At 23.9% G+C, this 23374-nt stretch overlaps 2 protein-coding genes across 5 annotated transcripts in view; one reads left to right on the plus strand and one right to left on the minus strand.

Moving 5' to 3' along the window:
- Positions 1-23374, minus strand: part of LOC117176981 (syntaxin-1A-like) — a 44448-nt gene that overhangs the window by 15796 nt on the left and 5278 nt on the right. For all 4 annotated transcript variants that reach the window (XM_033367531.1, XM_033367607.1, XM_033367454.1 and 1 more), the window contains exons 3-4: positions 21411-21504; positions 21270-21344 (exon numbers count right to left, since the gene is read on the minus strand). In XM_033367531.1, the coding sequence (XP_033223422.1) occupies positions 21270-21344; positions 21411-21504 (169 nt within the window). The remainder of the gene's footprint in view (positions 1-21269; positions 21345-21410; positions 21505-23374) is intronic.
- The window catches only part of LOC117177355 (condensin-2 complex subunit D3-like), a 54977-nt gene that overhangs the window by 5829 nt on the left and 25774 nt on the right, over positions 1-23374 (plus strand). Inside the window, exons 3-5 of the mRNA XM_033368022.1 lie at positions 6436-7705; positions 16481-17474; positions 20938-21241. Coding sequence (XP_033223913.1) covers positions 6436-7705; positions 16481-17474; positions 20938-21235 — 2562 coding nt within the window. The 3' untranslated portion in view covers positions 21236-21241. The remainder of the gene's footprint in view (positions 1-6435; positions 7706-16480; positions 17475-20937; positions 21242-23374) is intronic.

Below are 23374 nucleotides of genomic sequence, written 5' to 3' on the forward strand. Positions count from 1 at the left end.
TCTAAAGATTTTTAATCTTTCATAAATATTTTAATGATTTCAGAAAAAAATTATAATGTTTAAAAAATTTCAAAGATTTTAAAATACTTGAGAAAGTAATCAAATTTTTCAGAAGATTTCAAGGATTTCATAAATAATTTAATGATTTCAAACATATTTCAAAAGGATTCATAAAGGTTTTGAAATATTTCAAACAGTTTACAAATATTTAATATTTTTTAATTTCAACCATTTTTTTCAAAGATTTCAAAATATTTGAAAAAGAATTCAAAGGCTTCACAAATATTTTAAAGATTTTAAATAATACAAAAATATTTCAAAGTTTCTACAAATATTTAATCATTTTGGAACGATTTAAAAATATTCGGAAAATTTCAAACCGTTCAACCATTCTTAAAGATTTACAAAGTTATAAAAATTTCAAAATATTTGAGAGAATTAAAATATTTCAAAAATTTCAAATGATTCAAAAGTTTTCAGAAGATTTTAAAAATATTTCAAAATTTCGAAAATTTCAAATAGTTCAACCATTTTGAAAAAATTTTTAAATAACAAAGATTTCACTATATTTGATAGACAATTGAAATAACTCGAAAATTTCAAATAATTCAAAATATTTCAAAAGTTTTCAGAAGATTTAACAAATATTTAATGATTTCAGAACGATTTAAAAATATTTGTAAAATTTTCAAACATTCAACCATTCTTAAAGATTTAAAAAATGATAAAGATTTCAAAATTTTTGAGAGAGAATTCAAATACTTTGAAAATGTCAAATAATTCAAAATATTTCAAAAGTTTCCAGAAGATTTCACAAATATTTAATGATTTCAGAACGATCTAAAAATATTTAGAAAATTTTCAAACATTCAACCATTCTTAAAGATTTAAAAAATGATAAAGATTTCAAAATTTTTGAGAGAGAATTCAAATATTTTGAAAATTTCAAATGATTCAAGTTTTCAGAAGATTTTACAAATATTTCAAGTTTTGGAAAATTTCAAAGAGTTTAACCATTCTTAAAGATTTAAAAAAATGATAAAGTTTTGAAAATTTTTGAGAGAGAATTCAAATACTTTGAAAATTTCAAATAATTCAAAATATTTCAAAAGTTTTCAGAAGATTTAACAAATATTTAATGATTTCAGAACGATTTAAAAATATTTGGAAAATTTTCAAACATTCAACCATTCTTAAAGATTTAAAAAATGATAAAGATTTCAAAATTTTTGAGAGAGAATTCAAATACTTTGAAAATGTCAAATAATTCAAAATATTTCAAAAGTTTCCAGAAGATTTCACAAATATTTAATGATTTCAGAACGATTTAAAAATACTTGGAAAATTTTAAAGCGTTCAACCATTCTTAAAGATTTAAAAAATGATAAAGATTTCAAAATTTTTGAGAGAGAATTCAAATATTTTGAAAATTTCAAATTATTCAAGTTTTCAGAAGATTTTACAAATATTTCAAGTTTTGGAAAATTTCAAAGAGTTCAACCATTCTTAAAGATTTAAAAAAATGATAAAGCTTTGAAAATTTTTGAGAGAGAATTCAAATACTTTGAAAATTTCAAATAATTCAAAATATTTCAAAAGTTTTCAGAAGATTTCACAAATATTTCGTGATTTCAGAACGATTTTAAAATACTTGGAAAATTTTAAAGCATTCAACCATTCTTAAAGATTTAAAAAATGATAAAGATTTCAAAATTTTTGAGAGAGAATTCAAATACTTTGAAATTGTCAAATAATTCAAAATATTTCAAAAGTTTCCAGAAGATTTCACTGATAGTGAATGATTTCAAAACGATTTTCAAAAAGTTGGTAAACTTCAAATAATTCAACTATTCTTAAAAATTTGTTTAATAAAAGATTTCAAAATATTTGAAAGAGGATTCAAATATTTCGAAAATTTTTAATGATTCAAAAGTTTTCAGAAAATTTTACAAATATTTCAAGATTTTGAAAATTTCAAAGAGCTGAACCATTCTTAAAGATCAAACAAATTATAAAGAATTAAAAATATTTGCGAGAGAATTCAAATACTTTGAAAATTTCGAATAATTCTAAATATTTCAAAAGTTTTCAAAAGATTTCACAAATATTAAATGATTTCAGAACGATTTAAAAATATTCGGAAAATTTCAGTGTTCAACCATTCTTAAAGTTTTAAAAAATGATAAAGATTTCAAAATATTTGAGAGAGAATTTAAATATTTCGAAAATTCCTAATGATTCAAAAATATTCAGAAGGTTTTACAGATATTTCAAGATTTGGAAAATTTGAATGAGTTCGACCATTCTTAAAGATTTAAAAAATTATAATAATTTCAAAATATTTGAGAGAGAATTTAAATACTTTGAAAATTTCAAATAATTAAAAACTTTTCAGAGGATTTCAAAATAATGATTGGCTTCAAAACGATTTTTAAACATTTCGAAAGTTTAAAATAGTTCAACCATTCTTTAAAAAATTTTAAATCATAAAGATTTCAAAATATTTGAGAGAGAATTCAAATACTTTGAAAATTTCAAATTATTCGAAATATTTCAATAGTATTCAGAAGATTTCAAAGATATTTAATAGTTTCAGAACAATTTTCAAAGATTTCGAAAATTTAAAATAGTTCAAGCATACTTAAAAAATTTATAAATCGTAAAGGTTTCAAAATATTTGAGAGAGAATTCAAATGTTTCGAAAATTTCAAATAATACATAATATTCCAAAAATTTCAAAGATTTCAACCATTTCTAAGGATTTAAAAATTTGTAAGAAAATTTTAAAGATTTCACAAATATTTCAAATATTTCAATAGATTCCACAAATATTTGAAAGATTTTACGAAATATTTCAATCATTTCACAAATATCTCAAAGATTCAAAATATTTCAAATAATTAAAAACATTTCAACAGTTTTTTAAAAGATTTCACAAAGATTGTAAAAGATTTCGGTAAATTTGATAGATTTCACAATATTTCAGAAAGAATAAAAAAATTGAAAAAATATTTCCAAGAATTCAAATACTTAAAAATATTTTAAATAATTCAACAATTTTCATAAGATTTCAAAGTTTTCACAAATATTAGACTAATTTCGTGAAGATTCAAAAAAGTTTACAAAAATTAAAAAAATTTCAATTATCTTAGAAGATTTTACAAATATTTCAATTCTTTCACACAGATTACAAAAATTTGAAGAGATTTTATAAATATTTCACGAAGATTTAAAAATATTTCATAATATTTTGAAAATTTCAAAGATTTAAATAATTTTTAAAGATTTGAAAATTTTCAAAGATTTAAACGTTTTTAATGATTTCAAAATATTTGCAAAAGAATGTAAGGATTTCATCAAAATTGCAGTGCTTTATAGAATGAAAAATATTTTTAATAATTCAAAATATTTCAAAAGTTTGAAGAAGATTGCAAAGATTTCAAAAATATTTTTATGATTTCATAAAGAGTAATTTTAAACCAGACATATGCATTTTTAACCAAAAAAGGTAAAGTACATACAGAAAGAGATGAATTTTAAAACCAAATCAATGAATTTTCAACAAAGAAACAAAATTTTTTTGTTGATAAAGCAAAAAGTAAATCAAATTGTTGAATTTTCGACAAAAAAGTTAATTTTCAACCGAAACAGATTTTTTTATAAAAAGGTGAAATTTCTTAAAAAGAAATTAATTTTAGACAAAGAAGTTCATTTTTAACTGAAACCGATTTCTTTTTAATTAAAAAAAATTGACACTTCTACAGAAAGAGATGAGTTTTCAAATCAAAAAGATGAGTAAAAAAATTGTTTGTCAAGAAAGAAATTCAATCACATTATTTAATTTCCTTTTAAAATTTCATTTTCAAACTAAACAGATTAATTTTTAACCAGATAGTTGTATTTTTAATCAGAATAGGTTAAATTTCTACAGAAAGAGATGAGTTTTCAACAACAAAAATTTGTTTTGACAAAAAAGAAAAAAACTGTCAATCAAACTGTTGAATTTTCGATTCGAAAATACGAATTTTCTCCAAAAAAGTTAATTTTAAACTGAAACAGATTAATTTTTAATGAGACAGTTAAATTTTTTATTTAAAAAAGGTGAAAATTTTACAACAAGAGATTTCAACCGAAATAGATTAATTTTCAACCAGGCAGTTGCATCTTTAACCAAAATAAGGTAAATTTTTAGAGAAAGATTTGCATTTTCAAACCAAAAAGTTGAATTTTCAACAGAAAATTATTTTTTTTCGACAAAGACAAAAATGCCAATCAAACTTTTGAATTTTCTACCAAAAATTTAAATTCCAACCGAAACAGATTATTTTTTATCTTTAGTTTTAAAAAATTATTTTTTGAAAATTAATGCGAGTAAGCTGAAGAGATATTTCGAAAGCATTTTCTTAAGATTCCTAGAAAAATATAAAATAATTTTTTATTTTGAAAATCTAATATTAAGAGAATATTTAGAAAGATTTCAAAAATGTAGTCAAAAATAAATTTGGAATATTTTTATTTTTGCAGACTTTAAAAAATATATATATATAGGAAAAATCCAAATAATTCACAAAAATGTTTAGAAGTTCTGAATAATTTCAAAAATAATAAAAAATAAAAAAAATGCTCACAATGATTTGCGTGTTGGTTTTTATTACTTCAAATGGAAATTTTTCTTTAACTCTATAGTTCAAATTTTTTAGTTTCATTGGACTACATTTTTGAATTCGATAGTGCATTTATTTTTTTAGCAAAAATAATATATTCATAATCAAAGGCTTTTATTAAATTTTCAATATTTGTTTAGTTTAAAATATTTCATTTTAAACCATTGAATTTGAAATTTTTCAATTAAGAAAAAAAAACAATTACCTAAGATTTAGACATATCTGACAGTTCATTTAAAATCAGTAATTATAAATTAAATATTTAAAAAATTGTAATTTGTAAATAAAATTTTTAAATTTTGATATATAAATAACAATTGAACACCTATTATTATTGGAAAAAAAATCCGAGTAAGTTAAAGAAATTTTTAGAAGTTTTGAACAAATTTAAAATCAATTTTGAAAAAAATCTATATTTTTGCAGATTTCGAACAAAATATTTCAAAGCTTTTTAAGGATTTTCAAGAAATTTGTTCAATTTTGTAGGATTCAAATAGTTGAATTTTAAACGAACAAAAAAATAAATTTTTCAACAAAATAATTAAATTTTCAACCATTGTTGTGAATTTCTAACAAAATGTTAATTTTCAACAACAACAACAAAATCAATTTTTAACCAGATAGTTGAATTTTCAAATAAAAAAGATAACTTTTCATTTAAAAAAAATTAATTTTCTATAAAAAAAGACGAATTTTGAACAAACAACAAAAATTTTTAAGCAAATAGTTGAATTTTCATCTAGAAAAGGTAAATTTTCGATCAAAGAGTTGATTTTTCAACAAAAAAAAGATACATTTTCTACCAAGAAGATTAATTTTTCATAAAAAAAATGAATCTTCGAACAAATAGTTGAATTTTTAACTAAAAAAGATCACTTTTCAACCAAACAGTTAAACTTAAAACAAAACTACCAATTTTTAACAAGATAGTCGAATTATCAAAAAAAAACTTCTAGATGTCTCTTAAAATTACTCAAATTTCGCCTACAAATAATAAAATTCCAATTGTTATTTATACATCCAAATTGTAAAGAAATTTTCTAAAATTTGCAGGATTTTCTGAAAATTGTAGGAAAAAATTTCAATTAATTTTAACAGAGATTTAGAAGTTCTGAAAAAATTTCCAAAATAATTTTAAATTTAAAACAACTTCTAAATTTCTCAAGATTTATAAATAAAATAAAATTTAAGAATTGTTCAGTTAAAATGTTTTCAATTTGTCAATATTTAATGTTTCTAGTTTAAAATTCCTTAAAATGATATAATTTTGAAAGTTTTAAAGTTCATTATTGAGCATTTTAATACAAAATTTATAAATAAAAAACTTTTAAACTTCAACCGGGAATTTATTTCGTCGATTAAAGGGGCCACCCTTTATTTATGATAAAAATAACTTTTAATTCAAGTTGTATTAAGCTTACAAAAAATGTAACCGTTTAATTTTGAATGTCTCTAGCTTAAAATTGCTTGAAATGATATTATTTCGAAAACTTTTAAATATATTGATTGATTCTTCAATTTAGAGCATTGAAAATTTAAACTTGGATTTTTTTTCACCGAATTGTTTAGCTGAAAAGTGTTGAAAAACTTCCATTTAACATCTCAGTTTAATTGTTTTGGCATTAGAGATTACTGTTTTAAATTTCATTGACCGTGAAAAATATTTGTGACCCGGGAATTTTTGTCTTTGATTAAAACAGGCCACCCTGAATTTTGTGCAACTAATGGGACTTTTTTTTTTTGAAGATCGCCATTCGATTTTTTTTTTCAGGTGCGAGGTCGAGCAATGGCGATAATCGCGAGCTGCACCGAGACGGAAAACCCAAACCGCCTAATAGTCCAGGAAATTTTCGAGTCCGCAAGAAATCCATCCTTTCCACCAACCCTCGACCAATTACGACAATCAATTTTCGAAGACATCGATCCTCTTCCCAACTCCTTTCTGATGCACTCAATGTTCCTCGACCGACTTGAAGACGAGCGAGCAGCAGTTCGTCGCAGTGCCTTACAATTCTTTCGAAATATCGTCAATCTCTTCCCGGAAATTGTGGACGACGTGGCTCCCGAAATTGGTCTACGCTGCCGAGATCCAGCCCTAACTGTTCGCAGTTTCGCAATTCAAGTTCTCACCCAACTTCTCCAGGAGAATCCCGAAAACTCGAATCTCATCGACTCCTGGATCCGGTCAGTAGTGCCCCAAGTCTTCGATATCGAGCCGAAAGTTCAGGAGAAGGCTCTCGAGTCCCTCCAGAGTTTGATACTGAATGAAATCAAATTTTGCCCGACTTTAAAGCAGAGAGGAGGAGGAGGAGGAGGAGGAGGAGGAGGAGGAAGAGGAGGAGGAGACTCTCTACCCTGGCTAATTCTCGATAGATTGACGAAGGAAAAAATGAGGAAGCATCTGTCTAAGGCCTGCGAGATGTGGAAGAAGTCGGAAGTACTGACTAAGCCCTTGATTGCCAAGATTCAATCTCACATCGAGACCGAGAATAATATTCCAGTCTGGATTCTCCTGGCAGCTTTCTCCGAAACGATGCAACTGCCTCTGATGGACAAACACTTTTCCGATTATGAGGCGCTCATTCAGGGAAAGGATTTTTGCGCGCGGCTCAAACTCGAGGTTTTGCGGAACTCTTGGCCGTCAATGAATCGGGATTTTCTCCAGCAGCTCTACGCTGATTTGATCAAGTGTCTGAGCAAATTCTCCGTTAATCTTGCCCTGATCAGCATCTGCTTCGACATTCTGGCCGGAATAGCGAAACAGTTGGAGGAGGAGACGGAGGCGAATATGCGAGAACTGATGAAGTTGTGTGAGATTCAGATCGAGAAGATCTTTAATGATAAGAAGGAGGAGGCTCTCGAGGCGGGGCCAATTTATGTGAAAGCAATGTGTACGCTGGGTCATGCGGCATTTCTTTGCACGGCCAAAGCTTCATCGTCGACTGTCCGGACACTCCAGGGACTCCTTCTCCAGTGGGAGAATATTCCTGAGCTTCTTCAGTCCAGGAAGGAAATCCAAGCGTCGGCGATTGTTCTTCTAGGTGAGTGTTTTTCAAGATTTTATAATTGTCTGGGAATAAATATCAATATGAAATTTAATAAAATTGATTTTTTATTTGCAAAATAGCTTTTCTATTGCTGTATTTAACTATTCTATTTTTGGTTAAAAATTGATCGTTTTTAGTTGATAATTCAAGTATCTCGTTGAAACTGTATGTATTTTGTTGGATATTTACAAGTTTCTTTGCAATATTTTCTCTCCCTTGTTGACTGAAAAATCTTTTTTTTTTATTGAAATGTCAGCTATTGTATTTTTTTCCGCATCCTTTTTTTAATGGACATTTAATTAATAGGTTAAATGTTAAACTCCTTTGATAATTTTTTTTTTTTTTTTGAAGTCACGTAATTTTAAATGAAATTTGATATATTTGGTTGAAAAATGAGATATTTTATTGAAAATTCGTTTTTATCTTAGCTGAAAATTAATTTTTGCACTTGAACTATTTTGTTGAAAATCATTTATTTTTTGTTTTGTTGAAGTGGTTGAAAAATTTGTGAAATCTTTTAAAGTCTTTGTGAAAATTTCTGACAACTTTGTGTAATCATTCAAATATTTTCAAAGTCGGAACTATTTGTAAATATTTTGAATTATTTGAAATCTGAAAAAGGTTTGTGAAATCTTTGAATTCTTTCAAAAATGCTTTATTTTAAAATTTATTATTAAATTTATTATTAAAATATTTTCGAAATCTTTGAAATATTTATAAAGTTTTTTTTTTATTTTGTTAATCTTTTCGAAATTTTTGCGATATCCTAGTAATATTTGTTAAATCATTTAAAATCTTTGTTAAATCATTAGAATATTTGTGAAATATTTCAAATATTTCTAATATCTTTAGAAATGTCTGAAATCTTTTAAATTCTCATACTCTTAAAAAAATGCTGTAAAACCTTTTTAAGTCTGTAAAGTTATTAACATTTTATGATATTTTTTAAACATATTTTTAAAACATCGAATTTTTTTATGATTATGAAATATTTGTGAAATGTTTGAAATATTTGTAAATTGTTAAAAAAATATTGTGAAATCTTTGTGAATTCTTTGAAATATTTAAGTCCTTTAAAATATTCAAAATCTTTTTTCGAAATATTTATGAAACGTTTTGAAATCTTTCTAAAATCATTGAAAAATTTGCAAAACCTTTTAAAGTCTTTGTGAAAATTTCTGACAACTTTGTGAAATCATTAAAATATTTTCAAAATCGGAACTATTTGTAAATATTTCAAATGATTTGAAATCTTAAAAATGTTTGTGAAATCTTTGAATTCTTTCAGAAATATTTTTAAATCTTTGATATTTTTGAAATATTTTTAAGTTTTTTTTTAAACCTTTTGAAATATTTCTGAAATTATTAAAATTATTTTCGAAAATATTTGTAAATATTTTTAATTATTCGAAATCTTAAAAAATTTTTGTGAAATTTTTTTATTCTTTCAGAATTATTTTTAAATCCTTATAAATTGTTCAAATCTTTGAGACTTTTGAAATATTAAAAAAAAAGTTTAATCATTTAAAATCTTTGTGAAATCTTTTTAAATCATTGTGAAATCTTTGAAAATATCTTTAAATTTCTGTATTCTTTGTTAAATTTATGTGAAAAAATTAAATATTTTAAAATCTTCAAAATTTGGTTAAAATCTATAAATTTTCTAAATGTTTTGAATTATTTATGAAATATGTGAATTATTTCTCAAATATTTTTACATCTTAAATAAAAAATTAATCTTATAAATGATCTAAATCTTTAAAGAAATTTAAAACTTTGAAATTTTTTAAATCTTTAAAAATTGTGAAATGTCCTAAAATCGCTCTAAAACCTTTAAAAATATTTTTGTAAACATTTAAATCTTCTGAAAACTTTTTAATGATTTAAGATCTTTGAAATATTTATGAGATCTTAGAATGCTTTGAGAAATATTTGGAAATCTTTAGTTAAAAACTTGTTGAATTATTGAAATCTTTCAAAATGTTTGTAACCTTTGAAATCTTTGTCAAATATTTGTAAAATCTTTTGAAATTTGGTTAATCTTTATAAAATTTTTGTGAAATTATTGAAATAATTCTTAAATTTTTTTTAATCTTCGAAATATTGTTTGATATATTCAAAATTTTTTTAATCTTTTGAAATATTTGTGAAATCTTCCAATGAACCTTGAATTTTAAATATTCTTTTCTTTTTTTCTTTTCTTTTAAAACAGTAATTTTATCAAAATTATGAAAGAAACATCTCGTTTAGAAAAAATCTTGCTGCTGAAAATTTTTGATTTTTCAAGCAAAGATTCAAGAAAGATTTTGTAAACATTTCAAAATATTTCGCAAAGATTTCAACGATTTCAAACATTTCAAAAAAGCGTGTACACTACATTAAAAAGTTTTCACAAAAATTCCCCAAAGATTTTGAACATTTTACAAAGATTTTAAAAATTACAAAAGAGTTTAAAGATTTTTAAAAGTGTATATTAAACCACATTTCTAAGATTTAAAAACATTCCAAATATTTAAACAATTTCAAAATTGTTCAGGATATATCAGAAGATTTCACAAAGATTTCGAATATTTCGGTAAGATTTCGAACAATGCACAAAGATTTTAAAACCTTCAAAAAATTTGAAAGATTTCAAAACATTTCAAAGATTTTAAATAACTGCAAAATTTTTTAAGAGATGTCAAAAGATTTCACAAAAGTTTCAAAAATTTTCATGAAACATTCATAAAGTTTCAAAAGAATATGAGAATATCAAAGATTTCAACAAGGGTGCAGTACACCAGATTTCAAGGATTTTAAAGATTTTAAACGATTTAAAAATGTTTGACAAGATTTCAAACGATTACAAAAGATTTAACAATAATTTCAAATATTTCAAAACATTCAAAAGATTTTTAATGATTTCAAAAGGTTTAAACAAATTTGAGAAGATTTGAAAAGATTTTGATAATTTCAAACGAACAGAAAAGATTTCACGATCAAAGATTAAAGGAAAATTTCAAAAATATTTCAAAGATTTTACAAAGATTAAAAAAAATGTCACAAAGTGTTCGTAGATTTCAAAGCTTTTAGGGACTTAAAAGATTTCAAAGATTTAAAAACATTTCAAATATTTTAAACGATATCAAAATTTTTTATAAGATTTCAAAAGATTTAACAAAAATTTCAAATACTCCAATGATTTCAAACGAATACAAAAGACTTAAAGAAGATTTTATAATTTCTTTAAAGAATTCATAAGGATTTAAAAATATTTCAAAGATTTTAAGCGATTTCAAAAGGTTTCAACACATTTGAGAAGATTTCAAAAGACTTCAATGATTTTAAACAGACACGAAAGATTTCGCGAACAAAGATGAAAGAAAAAGTTCACAAAGATTTCAAGAATTTTAATCATTTTAAAAAAGCTTTGATAAATGCCAAAAGATTTCACAAAAACGACTCATATTTTCAAAAAATAAAGAATTTGTTTATTTACGATTCGGCTTTCTTCAGAAATTTTTGGCCAATAAAAAACGAAATGGCTAATTTTTTACATGTATGGTAAACGTTTCTTTCATTGTTTGATGCAAAAAAGGCGACCTGGAAAATGTTGATTTCTTCATCTGGAAAACAATGGAAAAAACCTTGACTTTTGTTCCTAAGAATCGCTAAACACACCCTGAAGTTGAAAATCTGCCCTTTTTAGTAGAAAATTTGTCTTTTTTTATTTAAAAATTCAACTGTTGTTTAAAATTTATGTATTTTGTTGATAAATCATCCTTTTTAAGTTAAAATTAGTCTTCTGATGGGAAAATGTCTATTTTTCATAAAAAATTCAAGTATTCTAGTTAAATATTCGTCATTTTATTTGAAAATTGATCATATTTTTTGAAAATTCGTCACTTTGTTAAAAAATGTAACTGTGCTTTTAAACATTGTTTTGATTTTTGTTAATTTTATTTTGTTTTTACTGAAAATGTAGCTATTGCAATTGAATATTTTATTATTATATATTTATATAATTGGCAATTTTTCTCTGTTAGTTAAAAATTCGTCTTTTTTGGTAGAAGTTAATCTTCTTGTTAGAAAATTTATCTTTTTGGTTGAAAATTAAACTATTTTGTTAACAATTTTTTTTTGTTAAAAATGAATTTGTTCTTATCTGAAAATGTTACTATTCCATTTGTGATCGAAAATTGATGTTTTAGTTCAAAATTCGTCACTTTGATTGAAAATTCCATTATATTAGTTAAAGATTTCTAATTTTAGTTGAAAATTAATAACTTTGATTAAAAATTAAAATATTTTGTTAAAAATTCTTTTTTTTTTGTTGAAAATTAATTTTTTATTATCTGAAAATTTTACTATTACATTTTTGATCGAAAATTGCTGGCTTGGTTCAAAATTTATCACTTCGATTGAAAATTCAATTATATCATTGAACGATTTCTAATTTATTTGAAAATTCATCCTTTTGATTGAAAAATAAACTATTTTTTCTTAAATTTGTTTTTTTTTGTTGGAAATTAATTTTCTTTTTATCTAAAAATGTAACTATTCCATTGTTGATCGAAAATTGATATTTTAGTTCGCAATTCATCATTTTGATTAAAAATTAAACTAATTTGTTAAAAATCCTTTTTTTTTTGTTGAAAATTAATTTTTTCTTATCTGACAATTTTACTATTCCATTTTTGATCGAAAATTGATGTTTTTCTCAAAATTCAACTATTGTTTCTCATTTTAGTTAAAAAATCATCACTGATTGAATGTTGAACTATTTTGTTGGAAAATCGTTTTTATTTTGTTAAAATTAAATTTTGATATTGAAAAGTTGATTATTTTTAGTGAAAAATTCAACTATTTCGTTGAAAAATCGTATTTTTGGTAGAAAATTTATCTTCTGGTTTGGACATTTATATTTTTAATTTAAAATTTAAATATTGTGACTGAGAATTTAACTATTTCATTTTAGTTTAAAAACTGATCTTTTTTTTACTTAAAAATTCAACTATTTAGTTGAAAATTGATATTTTTTAGTCGAAATTTAACTTTTTAGTACCGGAATTAATTTGATCAAAATATGCACTAAATTTTAATTATAAGAAGATAAAATACTATGAAAAATTATATCTGGAAAAAAACTTGAGATGCCTGGAAAAAAACCTGGAATTGTCAGGAAATTTTTTTCTAGGATTTAAGTAGACAGCCTGTATGAGGATTTTGAATTAGGATTTAAGAAATCGTATTTTCAGGGTATTTGTTTTAAATATTTAAAAAATCCTTCAAAAGCCTCAACATTTTATTTCAGAATCTTGAAAAATCTACATTTTGTTTTAAATTTTAAAAAAATTTTAATTATTTTTGAACTCGTTTTAAATTCATTTTTGACAATTGCAATCTTTCCAAATATTCTTTTAACATTACATTTTCAACATAAAAAAATCATTTTTAATTTTCCCAAGAATCTTAAGAAAATGCTTTCGAAATATCTCTTCAACTTAGTCGTAGTTTTTAGGAATAATAGGCGTTCCATATTTGTTTATACATCAACATAAACTATTGAAACTTTCTCATTGATTCAAATTTTTAAAAATATTTCAGGACATTTTGAAAGATTTCGAGAAATTTTTACTAGATTTCAATAGTCTGAAGGGATTTTTAAGATTTTAGGGTATTTTTAAAAATGTTGAGGAATTTTAAAGAGCTTTTAAATATTTCAAGGGATTTCAAAAGATTTGACTGAATTTGAAATATCTTTGGAAATTTTAAAAGATCCCAAATTTTTTTTTTTCATTCCATTTATTAATTTGAAGGGATTTCAAAACGCTAGAAATATTTTAATATAAAGAGTTTGTTCGCACTTTCGAAAATATGGAACAACCTATAAGATTTTGAGATAGTTTAAAAGATTTTACTGGATTTTATAAAATTTTAATGATTGTATTTTAATTAATTTTCAAGGATTTCAGTAAATATCAAATTTCATTGAATGTTATGGGATTTTATATTATTTTAGTGGTTTTTGGAATTCATCCTGAATTCTTATTGATTTATCCTCAATGATTTTACGTTCTTTGGAATTCTTTTGTATTTTTTCAATTCATTTCAATTCTTCTGAATGTACTCAACTTTACTTAAGTCAATGGATTTTTTTTGAATTTTTAAAATTTTGGTTGATGAAATGATAAAAGGATTTTAATTATTTCAAGGTATTTTTTGTCATTCTTTTGCAATTTCAAGCCCTTTAAAAACTGTCAAGGGATTTCAAAATATTTTAAGGGATTTGAAATATTTAAAGGTATTTAAAAATATTCGCGGAAATTTTATAAAGTTTTAAGAAATTTCTAAGGATATCAAAGGATTTGAAATTTATAATATAAATGATTCCCAGAATTTTTTACTTATTTCAATAGTTTGAAGGAATGTCAATGACTTTGAAATATTTTAACGTATTTCAAAGATTCTAAAGCATTGAAGGGATTCGCAAGGATTTTAATAATTTTAAGGGATTTTAATGCTTTAATGGATTTCATCAAAGAATTTATTCATAAAAAGTCAGGGATTTTATAGGGTATCAAAGATTTGATTTCAAATATTTTTTTTGGAATTAGCTCCGAATTCTTATTAACTTATCTCGAATTCTTTTGAAGTCTTTTAAATTCATTCAATTGAATAGATTAAAAAAAGTTTTTGTTAAATTCCTCTTTAAATCTTTAAAACCCGCCGAAAATTCTCAGGCATTTCTTCAAATTCTTTTTCAATTCAATGCATTTTTCATATTTTTGAATTCACTTGATTTTTTTATTCAGTTTGATTTTTTATGCATTTCACTGAATTCTTTTCATTTTTCTTAAATTTCTCTAAATACTTTCAAATATTATTATAATCAATGGAATTTTCGGTTTGACTGGGAATTTTTAAAATTTGTAAAAGAAAAATCTGTCCACGTTCGATTTCAACAGTTTATAAATAATTAGTCGAATTGTTATGTTTTTCAATTATGCTAATATTTAGTTTACAATGCGTAATTCCAAATTTTTGTACTTGAAAAGTTTTCCATTTAAAATTTTTATTTTTAAGCTTACATTTTTAATTTAAAGAATTTTTAAATGCTTTCTTAAAAACTTGAACAAATAAAAAATATGAGCCTTTGATGTTGAAAATGTTTGATAAAAAACATTTTTATTTAATAAATAAATACATTTTTAAAATTTATCTTTTCAGATTTTAACGTTAAAATTTAAACGGTTTCAATTTGAAAGTCTTAATCATTAAACAAATGTGAAGGTGTACCTTAAAGTTTATAAACTATTTTCAACTTAAAAATAACTTCGTAATAATATATTCTTAATTAAAGGATTTTATTAAATTAAAAATATTATTTCAGTCTAAAATATTTAATTTTCAACCCATTCAATTTGATATTTTTAAATAAAAAGAAGATTTGAGTAATTTTAAAAGATATTTGGTATTTTTAAAGAGATTACAAATTATCATGCAAATTTGAGAAAGTTTTCTTAAAATCTTTGAAAAAATTTTCTAAATACTCTATTAAAATAATTTTTCAAAATGAAAAGTTATTTTTAATTTTCCTATGAATCTTAAGAAAATGTTTTTATTCTTTTGAAGCATTTAACAATTCTAGAAAAGAATCTAATTTTTTTGTTTAAAATCTGCGAAAATCCACATTTTGTTTTATATTAGGCTATCATTTCAAGTTTTACATTAAGTTTGAATCTTTTCAAACCTTCTACATATCTCTTAAAATTACTCAAATTTCGCCTACAAATAATAAATGTTCAATTTTTATTTATACATCCAAATTGTAAAGAAATTTTCTAAAATTTGCAGGATTTTCTGAAAATTGTAGAAAAAATTCAATTAATTTTGACAGATATTTAGAAGTTATGAAAAAATAATTTTAAATTTAAAACAAATTTAAAACAACTTCTAGATTTCTCAAGATTTTGAAATAAAATTTTGAAACTTTCCAAGGATGTTTAAAGTATTAAAAAAAATTGAATTTCTAATTTAAGAAGTGTTTAGTTGAAAAATTTTCAATTTTTCAATATTTAATGTTTCTAGCTTAAAATTCCTTAAAATTGTATAATTTTGAAAATTTTAAAGTGTATTGATTGATTAATTAATTTAGAGCATTGAAAATGATAACGTGGATTTATATTTTTTTGTATTGAAAAATGTTAGTACCTTTAATTTTACACGTGTAAATTATAGAGCATTTGAATACAAAATTTTTTAATTAAAAAGCACAGTTTTTATTACCATAGGTGGAAAATTTTTTAGCTTTAGTGTTTCATTTTTTAAATTTCATTGACCGTGAAAAATGTTTGCGAACCGGGGAAAAAACGGGAAATGACCGACAATTTATTTCTTCGATTAAAACAGCCACCCTGAGATTTAAATATTTTGTTCGAATTCACTCTGAATTAATTGGAACTTTCTGCATTTTTTTTAATTTACTTGAATTCTTCGAAATTCACTCAATTCTATATAATTCAATGGATTTTTGTAATTTGTAAAAATTTTGATTTAATTTATCCTAAGGTCTTTTAACCTTTACTTTGAACACTGGACATTTCAAATTGATTGAATTCAGTGATTTTTTTTTAAGTTTATAATTTGAATTCTTTGGAATTTAACTTGAATTGTTTTGAAGTCTTATGAAGTGATCATGAATTTGTTGACCTTTGAGGGCTAAATTCGCATATTCTCGAGAGCATTTGTTCAACATAAATTCTTGGACATTGAAGAACTCTATTCTAGGTCAGTTGGCGATGAGAGACCGCGAAATCGCGGAGGAAACAATGCCAATCTTTGGAAAATTGATGTCCCAACCTGCTGATAATTCGACAACTGAATCGGCGAATAAGGTAAACTCTGCAAAAACCTTGGCTGATCTTTGTGTCAGATTCACGGCCCTAGTCGAGTGTTATCTTCCGGACATGTGTGTCAGTATGAAGGATCCAAATCCCTACGTTCGGGAAGTGATAGTCGTGATTTTTATCCAACTCTTACTCGAGGACTTTATCAAAGTCAAAGGACCCTTTTTCTTTCACATACTGACAATGCTCACCGATTCGGATGAGACGATTCGGGAATTGACTGTCTTTTTGATCAAGGAGCGACTCCTCGCGAAAAATAAAACTCTAGTTTCGCAACAGTTTCTCAAGAGTATTTTCCACTACAATGACTGTCAGATTAGCAAATTTACGCTGCAGACGATGCGAGAAAGGGAGAAAGCGGCCCTGACTCTGCCCGGGAGGGCAAATGAAAATAAGAGGAGGATGATCTATGATTTTCTTCTGGAACATCTCGATCCTCCCGGGAAATTGAAGCTTATTTGTAGACTGACGAGTGAGATTCTCGCCGGGGTTTGTAATAATTCGATTGATGTCAAGTTGGAGGCGGAAGCTGCAATTCTTCGCGATGTTTTGTACATTTTGTCGAGTGATCATTTGCAGGCTTCTCTCTGTAAACAAACGGAGAGTGATGACCAGGAGGAGATGGGAAATGTTCCGAGTGCTCCGAGCAATAATGCAATTAGTGTGATTGTTGAGGGAATCAAGAAACATAGACTGGAAGTGTTGCTACCAATTGTTGTGAAACTGAAGATCAAACTTGCCGAATTGAGATCGCCGTTGCTGGTTGAGGTGTCCAAGTTTTTTGTCAAGATCGTCACTGATTATAATAAGGAGCAGCTCTCGGGCCTTTTTATTGAGTATCCGGATTTGGAGAAGGATATTGAATCGGATACGAGGTGAGTTGATTATTTATTATTATTATTTTTTTTTTGCATTTTCTATGAAAAAGATAAATTGCTAACAAAATTTATATATTTTATATCAAATAGTTCAATTTTAAACCAAGAGGATTAATTTTATGTAATAAACATACGCTTTTTAAAAAGAAAATTTAGGAATTTTTAACGGAATAGTTTAATTTTCAACTAACGAAGATCATCAAATAGACTATTTTTTTTTTATAAAACACTTGCATTTGCAAACCTGGGAATACTAAATTTAAAAAAATATATTTATAATAGTTGCTATTTTCTTCCATAAAGACGAATTTTCAACAAAAAAGTTAATTTACAACCAATCAGTTGAATTTTCACAAAATTATTAAATTTGCTATTTCAAAAAATAATACTTTTAAACTTAAAAAACGAATTGTTAATTTAAATTGTGAATCTTCAACCAAGGAGTTTGAATTTAAGGTTTAAAAAGATGAATTTTTTTACAATAAACATAATAATTGATATTATAACAAAAAGATTTTATTTAAAAATAAAATTTCGATTGAAAAAAATACATTTTCTACGAAACAGTGGAATCTTTAACCCGAAAATGTAAATTTTCAACGTAGAAGTTAATTTCTTATCAGGCAGTTACATGTTTAAATAAAAAAATTTATTTTGTTGTAAGAAGACACATTTTTAACCAAATATATGAATTTTCAATCAAATAGTTAAATTTTCTACTAAATTGTTTAATTTCCGAGCCGAAAATACGAATTTTCTATAAAATATTTGAGTTATCATCTCGGGAAAATGAATTTTCTACAAAATAGTTAATTGGAAATCAACCATTAACATTTTCTAATGAAACAGTTAAACTTATGGGTAAAAAAATAATAAATAAAAAAAACAATAGATTAATTTTCAAACAGTTACATTTTTAACAAAAAATGTTGATTTTCTACCAAAAAAAGAAGAATTTTCGAAAAAAGACATTAATTTTTGATCCACAAATATGAATTTTCTGTAAAACACTTTAATTTTCAACAAAAAATTGTGAATTTTCCATAATAATAATAATAAACACAATTTTAGTCAAGAAAGGAACAACACTTCAACTAAAATATTAAATTATCAAGCCAAAAACACGAATTTTTTAACAAAACATCTGAATTTTCAACGAAAAAGTATGACTTTTTATAAAAAAATTTTAATATTCAATCAAATTGTTTAATTTTCGAGCCGAAAATACGAATCTTCTATAAAATATTTGAGTTTTCATCCCGAGAAAATGAATTTTCTACATAAAAGTTAATTGTTTAAATAAAACAATAAAATTTCCAGGTAAAAAATCATTTTTAAAAAACAAAACAAAAAAAAAGAATTTTTAACTAAAATTATGAAACTTTAAAAAAATAACTTTTAAGAGCATAGTTTAAATTTCAACCAAGGAGTTAATTTTTAATCTAAAAATATGAATTTTCTACCAAAAAAGAAGATTTTTCGAAAAAAGACATTAATTTTCAACGAAACAGTTTCATTGTCTACAAAATTGTTCAGTTTTTGATCCGAAAATAGGAATTTTCTGTCAAACAGTTTAATTTTCAACTAAAAATTGTGAATTTTCAATAAAAATAAACAAAATTTTAGTCAAGAAAGAAACAAAGCTTCAAATAAAATTTTAAATTATCAATCCAAAAAGACGAATTTTCGACAAAATAGTTATTTTTTTATTGAAAATTCCACTTTTTTGTTGCAAATTTCCCTTTGAATTGAAAATTCGTATTTGTAGGTTGAAAATTGAATTATTTCATTTAGAAGTCAACAATTTTCTTGAAAATTCGTTTTTGTAAATTAAAAATTGAATTATTTTCAAAATTCTACTATTTTGTTGAAAAAATTAATTATATTGTTGAGAGTTCAAGACTTTTTTAAAGTCCTCGTTTTGGGTCGAATGTTGAACTGTTTTGTTAAAAGGTCATCATGTTTGGTTGAAAAATCAAATATTTTGATAAGAAATTCAACTATTATGTTGAAAATTTAATTATATTGTTGAAAATTCGTCTTCTTTCGATGCAAATTCACCTCTTTTTTTTGGTCTTTTTAATTTTAAGATTGATCTATTTTAGTAAAATTTGCATTTTTTAAAAATAAAAGTTGCAACCTTTTGATTGAAAGTTCAACAATTTAGTCAAAAAGTCATCCTTTTTGGTTTGAAAATTCAACTATTTTGTGGAAAATTCGTCTTTTTGGGTAAAAAATTCAGGTATCTTCGTTTAAAATTTACTTATTATTTAAAACTCATATTTTGATGTTAAAAAGTAAAAACTGACATCTTTTTTTATGAAAATTTAAATATTTTTGTTGAATAAATATGTCTTTTCGATTTAAAAATTCATCTGCGTGGGTAAAAGTTGAACTACTTTGTTGAAAATCGGGTTTTTTTAATGAAGGTTTATCTCTTTCTCTGAAAATTTAATTACTTTGTTAAAACTTATTATTTTTTGCTGAAATTTTATATTCTCTGGTTGAAAATTAGATTTTTGTGCAGAAAATTCATCTTTTGGTTTGAAATTTCAAGAATTTTTGTGTTGAAAAGTCAACTGAAATCTTTTCTGGGTGAAAATTTAATTAAGTTATTTCTAAATCTGTCTTTAATTTTGAAATTCATCTGTTTTAGTAGAAATTTCATCTTTCTTGGATAAAAATACAACTATTTGGTTGAAAATTTAACAGTTTTGTTAAAAACTCACATTTTTTTTGTTAAAAATCGAACTATTTTCTTGCGAATTCAATTATTTTTGAAGACAGCTTAATTTTTTTATTAAAATTAATATTTTGGTGTTGAAAAGTCAACTGAAATATTTTTTGGGTGAAAATTCAAATACATTATTTTTACCTTTCAATTTTTTAGGTAAAACTGCAATTCTTTGTTGGAAAATTAATTTTCTTCGATTGAGGATTGATCTATTTTTTTATTTTTTGAACCATTTTACTTTAAAATCATTTGCTTTTAAGATTCATATATTCAGTTGAAAATTCATCTTTTTCGTTGAAAGTTTAACTATTTTGTTGAAAATTATTTTATTTTATTTTTTTGAGCTGAAGAATTCATATATTCTAGTTCAAAATTCAATGTTTGTACAGAAAATTCGACTTGTCTTGAAATTTCTAGAATTTAGGTAAACGTTTTTTTTTCATGACTGAAAAATATTTAATTGTTGAAAATTCGTTTTTATAGTTTTAAAATTCATTTTTCTAGGTTGAAATTTCAACTATTTTGTTGCAAATTTAATTATTTTATTAAAAATGCAAGTAATTCGTTGAAAGTTAATCTTTTATGATAGAAAAGTCATATGAAATTACTTTTTTTAAGTGATTAAACTGGAAAATTAAACATTTTATTTACAGTAATCTTTTTTAATATTTATAAATTGATGATTTGCAATGAAATATTTTAATTTTCACTTATTTCTCGTTCTAGAAAATATGGTAAAAGGGCTCAAAACGATGATGAGTGTGAAATGGAAGAGGTTCCTTCACCAGAAAATGAGAGATCTTCCATAAATATAAAAAGTGTCCTAAATCGAACTCCTAGAATAGTTTTGAGGCGACTTTCCACTTTGATGTATTCTGAAAGAGGAAAATCCGCAAGTCCGCCAAGAATTGGCGAATTTTCAAGACCCGGTACTCCTAGAATTTTGAATTTTTCGACTCCAAGACCGAGGATCGAATCTCCCGAACCTGGCCCAAGCTGCAGTACGCCAAAAAATCTTAGATAAATTTTTGTAAGTAGTTTCTTTTTTTCTTTTTTACCTGTTAGCTTTCCTTGAACTCGCTTCGCCGTTTGTGAAATTGTGAAGATTCTATTGTCCAATTCCACTTGAATACCTGAAATTTTGTTTTTTAACCAAACGAAAACTAGATTTTTCCGTGCTAATAGGTTGTTCTACTCACTTTTGTCGGTGTGAGTAAGAACATTATTTTGCATTTCTTTAACTTTGGCGATATTTTCAACAAGCAGTTGAATCAGATCGCGAATTTCCCCAGCCTGAAATAATAATTGAGAATAAAACAATAAAAGTATTAAATAATTGAAATTGGTTAATATCTTCTCTTCCCTTTTTTTATATTTTTAAATTAAAAAATATATTTACACTCTTTGCTAGTGAAAAATAATAAAAAATTATAAATTTAAAGAAAATTGGTTGATTAAGATTTTTTTTTGTAAATAGACTTTTCAGTTTGAGGTAAATCGTTTACTTTTTCCGAAATGTGTGCATATAATTCAGTCAAAAAACGATACTGAAAAAAAATAATTTTTATCACTGTGAAATTTCCGAAAAATAAAATATTTGAAGTATAAAATTCTCCAGATTATAGTGCCCAAACAATTGTTTTTTTAATAAATATTATGTATTTATTATTAATACAATTATAAAATATTCAAACAAGTTGTTTTTTAGTCGGGATGACTAAAAATCCCATAAAGTAAAATTGCCAAACTAAAAAAAATCCCCAATAATGAAATTTCCAAAATTATAAAATTGTCGAAATATAAAATCCCGAATAATAAAATTCCCGAACAGTTTATAATATTACCGATAAATATAAATTCCCGGCAGAAAGTCGCCGAATTATAAAATACCCGCACTAGAAAATGATCAACTTTTTTAAATAAAAAAAATATGTTTTTAATCTTGACAGTTTCTAAAATTATTTTTCTTATATCAAATAAAATTAATTGAAACAAAAATTCTGGATCAAATTTATTTTCAATTATTGCTTTTTTAAATTCAAACAATAATTATAGAAACTTTAAGTTTTACAAAAAATATAAATATTACATAATTGTATTTTTTCAAATGAATAATATTTATATGAAATATAAACATAAAACATATCATTAGTTAAAGATATTCCAATATTAAGACAATATACAAAAAAAGTGTGTTATCAACATATGATTTGTTGAAAAAATTTTTTCTATGATTTTCCATAAATACACGTTTTTTTTCAAGTTATATTGCAAGAAATTGGATTGGAAACAATATTATGTAAACAAATTTCTCTTCTGATTATAATTTTTTTATATTATAAGCAAATATTTAATGTACAAATGCAGTAATTAGTCATTTTTCGACAAAAATATTCGTTTTTTTCTTGTAAATTTTTTTCCATTAGGAAATTTATGATAATTTTAGCAAAATTCATAATTTGTTGATTTATCTTATGATTTTTAAACAAATTTAATACAAAATAATAATAATTAATAATTAAATATCCGATAGTATTTTAATTTTAACTATACAGTAAATTTTCCCGACACAGTAAAATTCCCGAAATAGAAAATTCGCGAGTAATAAAATTGCCGAAAAATAAAAATACCGATTTGGAAAATTCCCAAATAGAAAAATACACGAATAGTAAAATTACCGAAAAAGAAAAATATTGAATTGGAAAATAGCCGAAAAATAAAAATTGCCAGTAATAAAATAGCTGAAAAATAAAAATACCGAATTGGAAAATTCGCGAATAATAAAATTCTCGGATAATAAAATTTCAAAATTATAAAATTTTCGAATTGGAATATTCCCGAATAATAAAATTTACGACAGTTTATAATTTTACCGAATTGGAAAATTTTCAAATTGTAAAGTTCCCGAATTTTAACAATTAGAATTTTTTATAAATATATTTTATTGATTACAAGTACAACAATAAGATATCAGTTTCAAAAATTATTTTTAACATTTAAAATTTCGAAGCTTATGTTTTGAATTTAAAATAGCAATAATTGCATTTGCAAACCTGGGAATACTAAATTTAAAAAAATATATTTATAATAGTTGCTATTTTCTTCCATAAAGACGAATTTTCAACAAAAAAGTTAATAAACAAAAAGCGTTAGCAAAAATTGA

The sequence above is a fragment of the Belonocnema kinseyi genome, chromosome 1, assembly GCF_010883055.1.
Source record: "Belonocnema kinseyi isolate 2016_QV_RU_SX_M_011 chromosome 1, B_treatae_v1, whole genome shotgun sequence".
NCBI lineage: Eukaryota > Metazoa > Arthropoda > Insecta > Hymenoptera > Cynipidae > Belonocnema > Belonocnema kinseyi.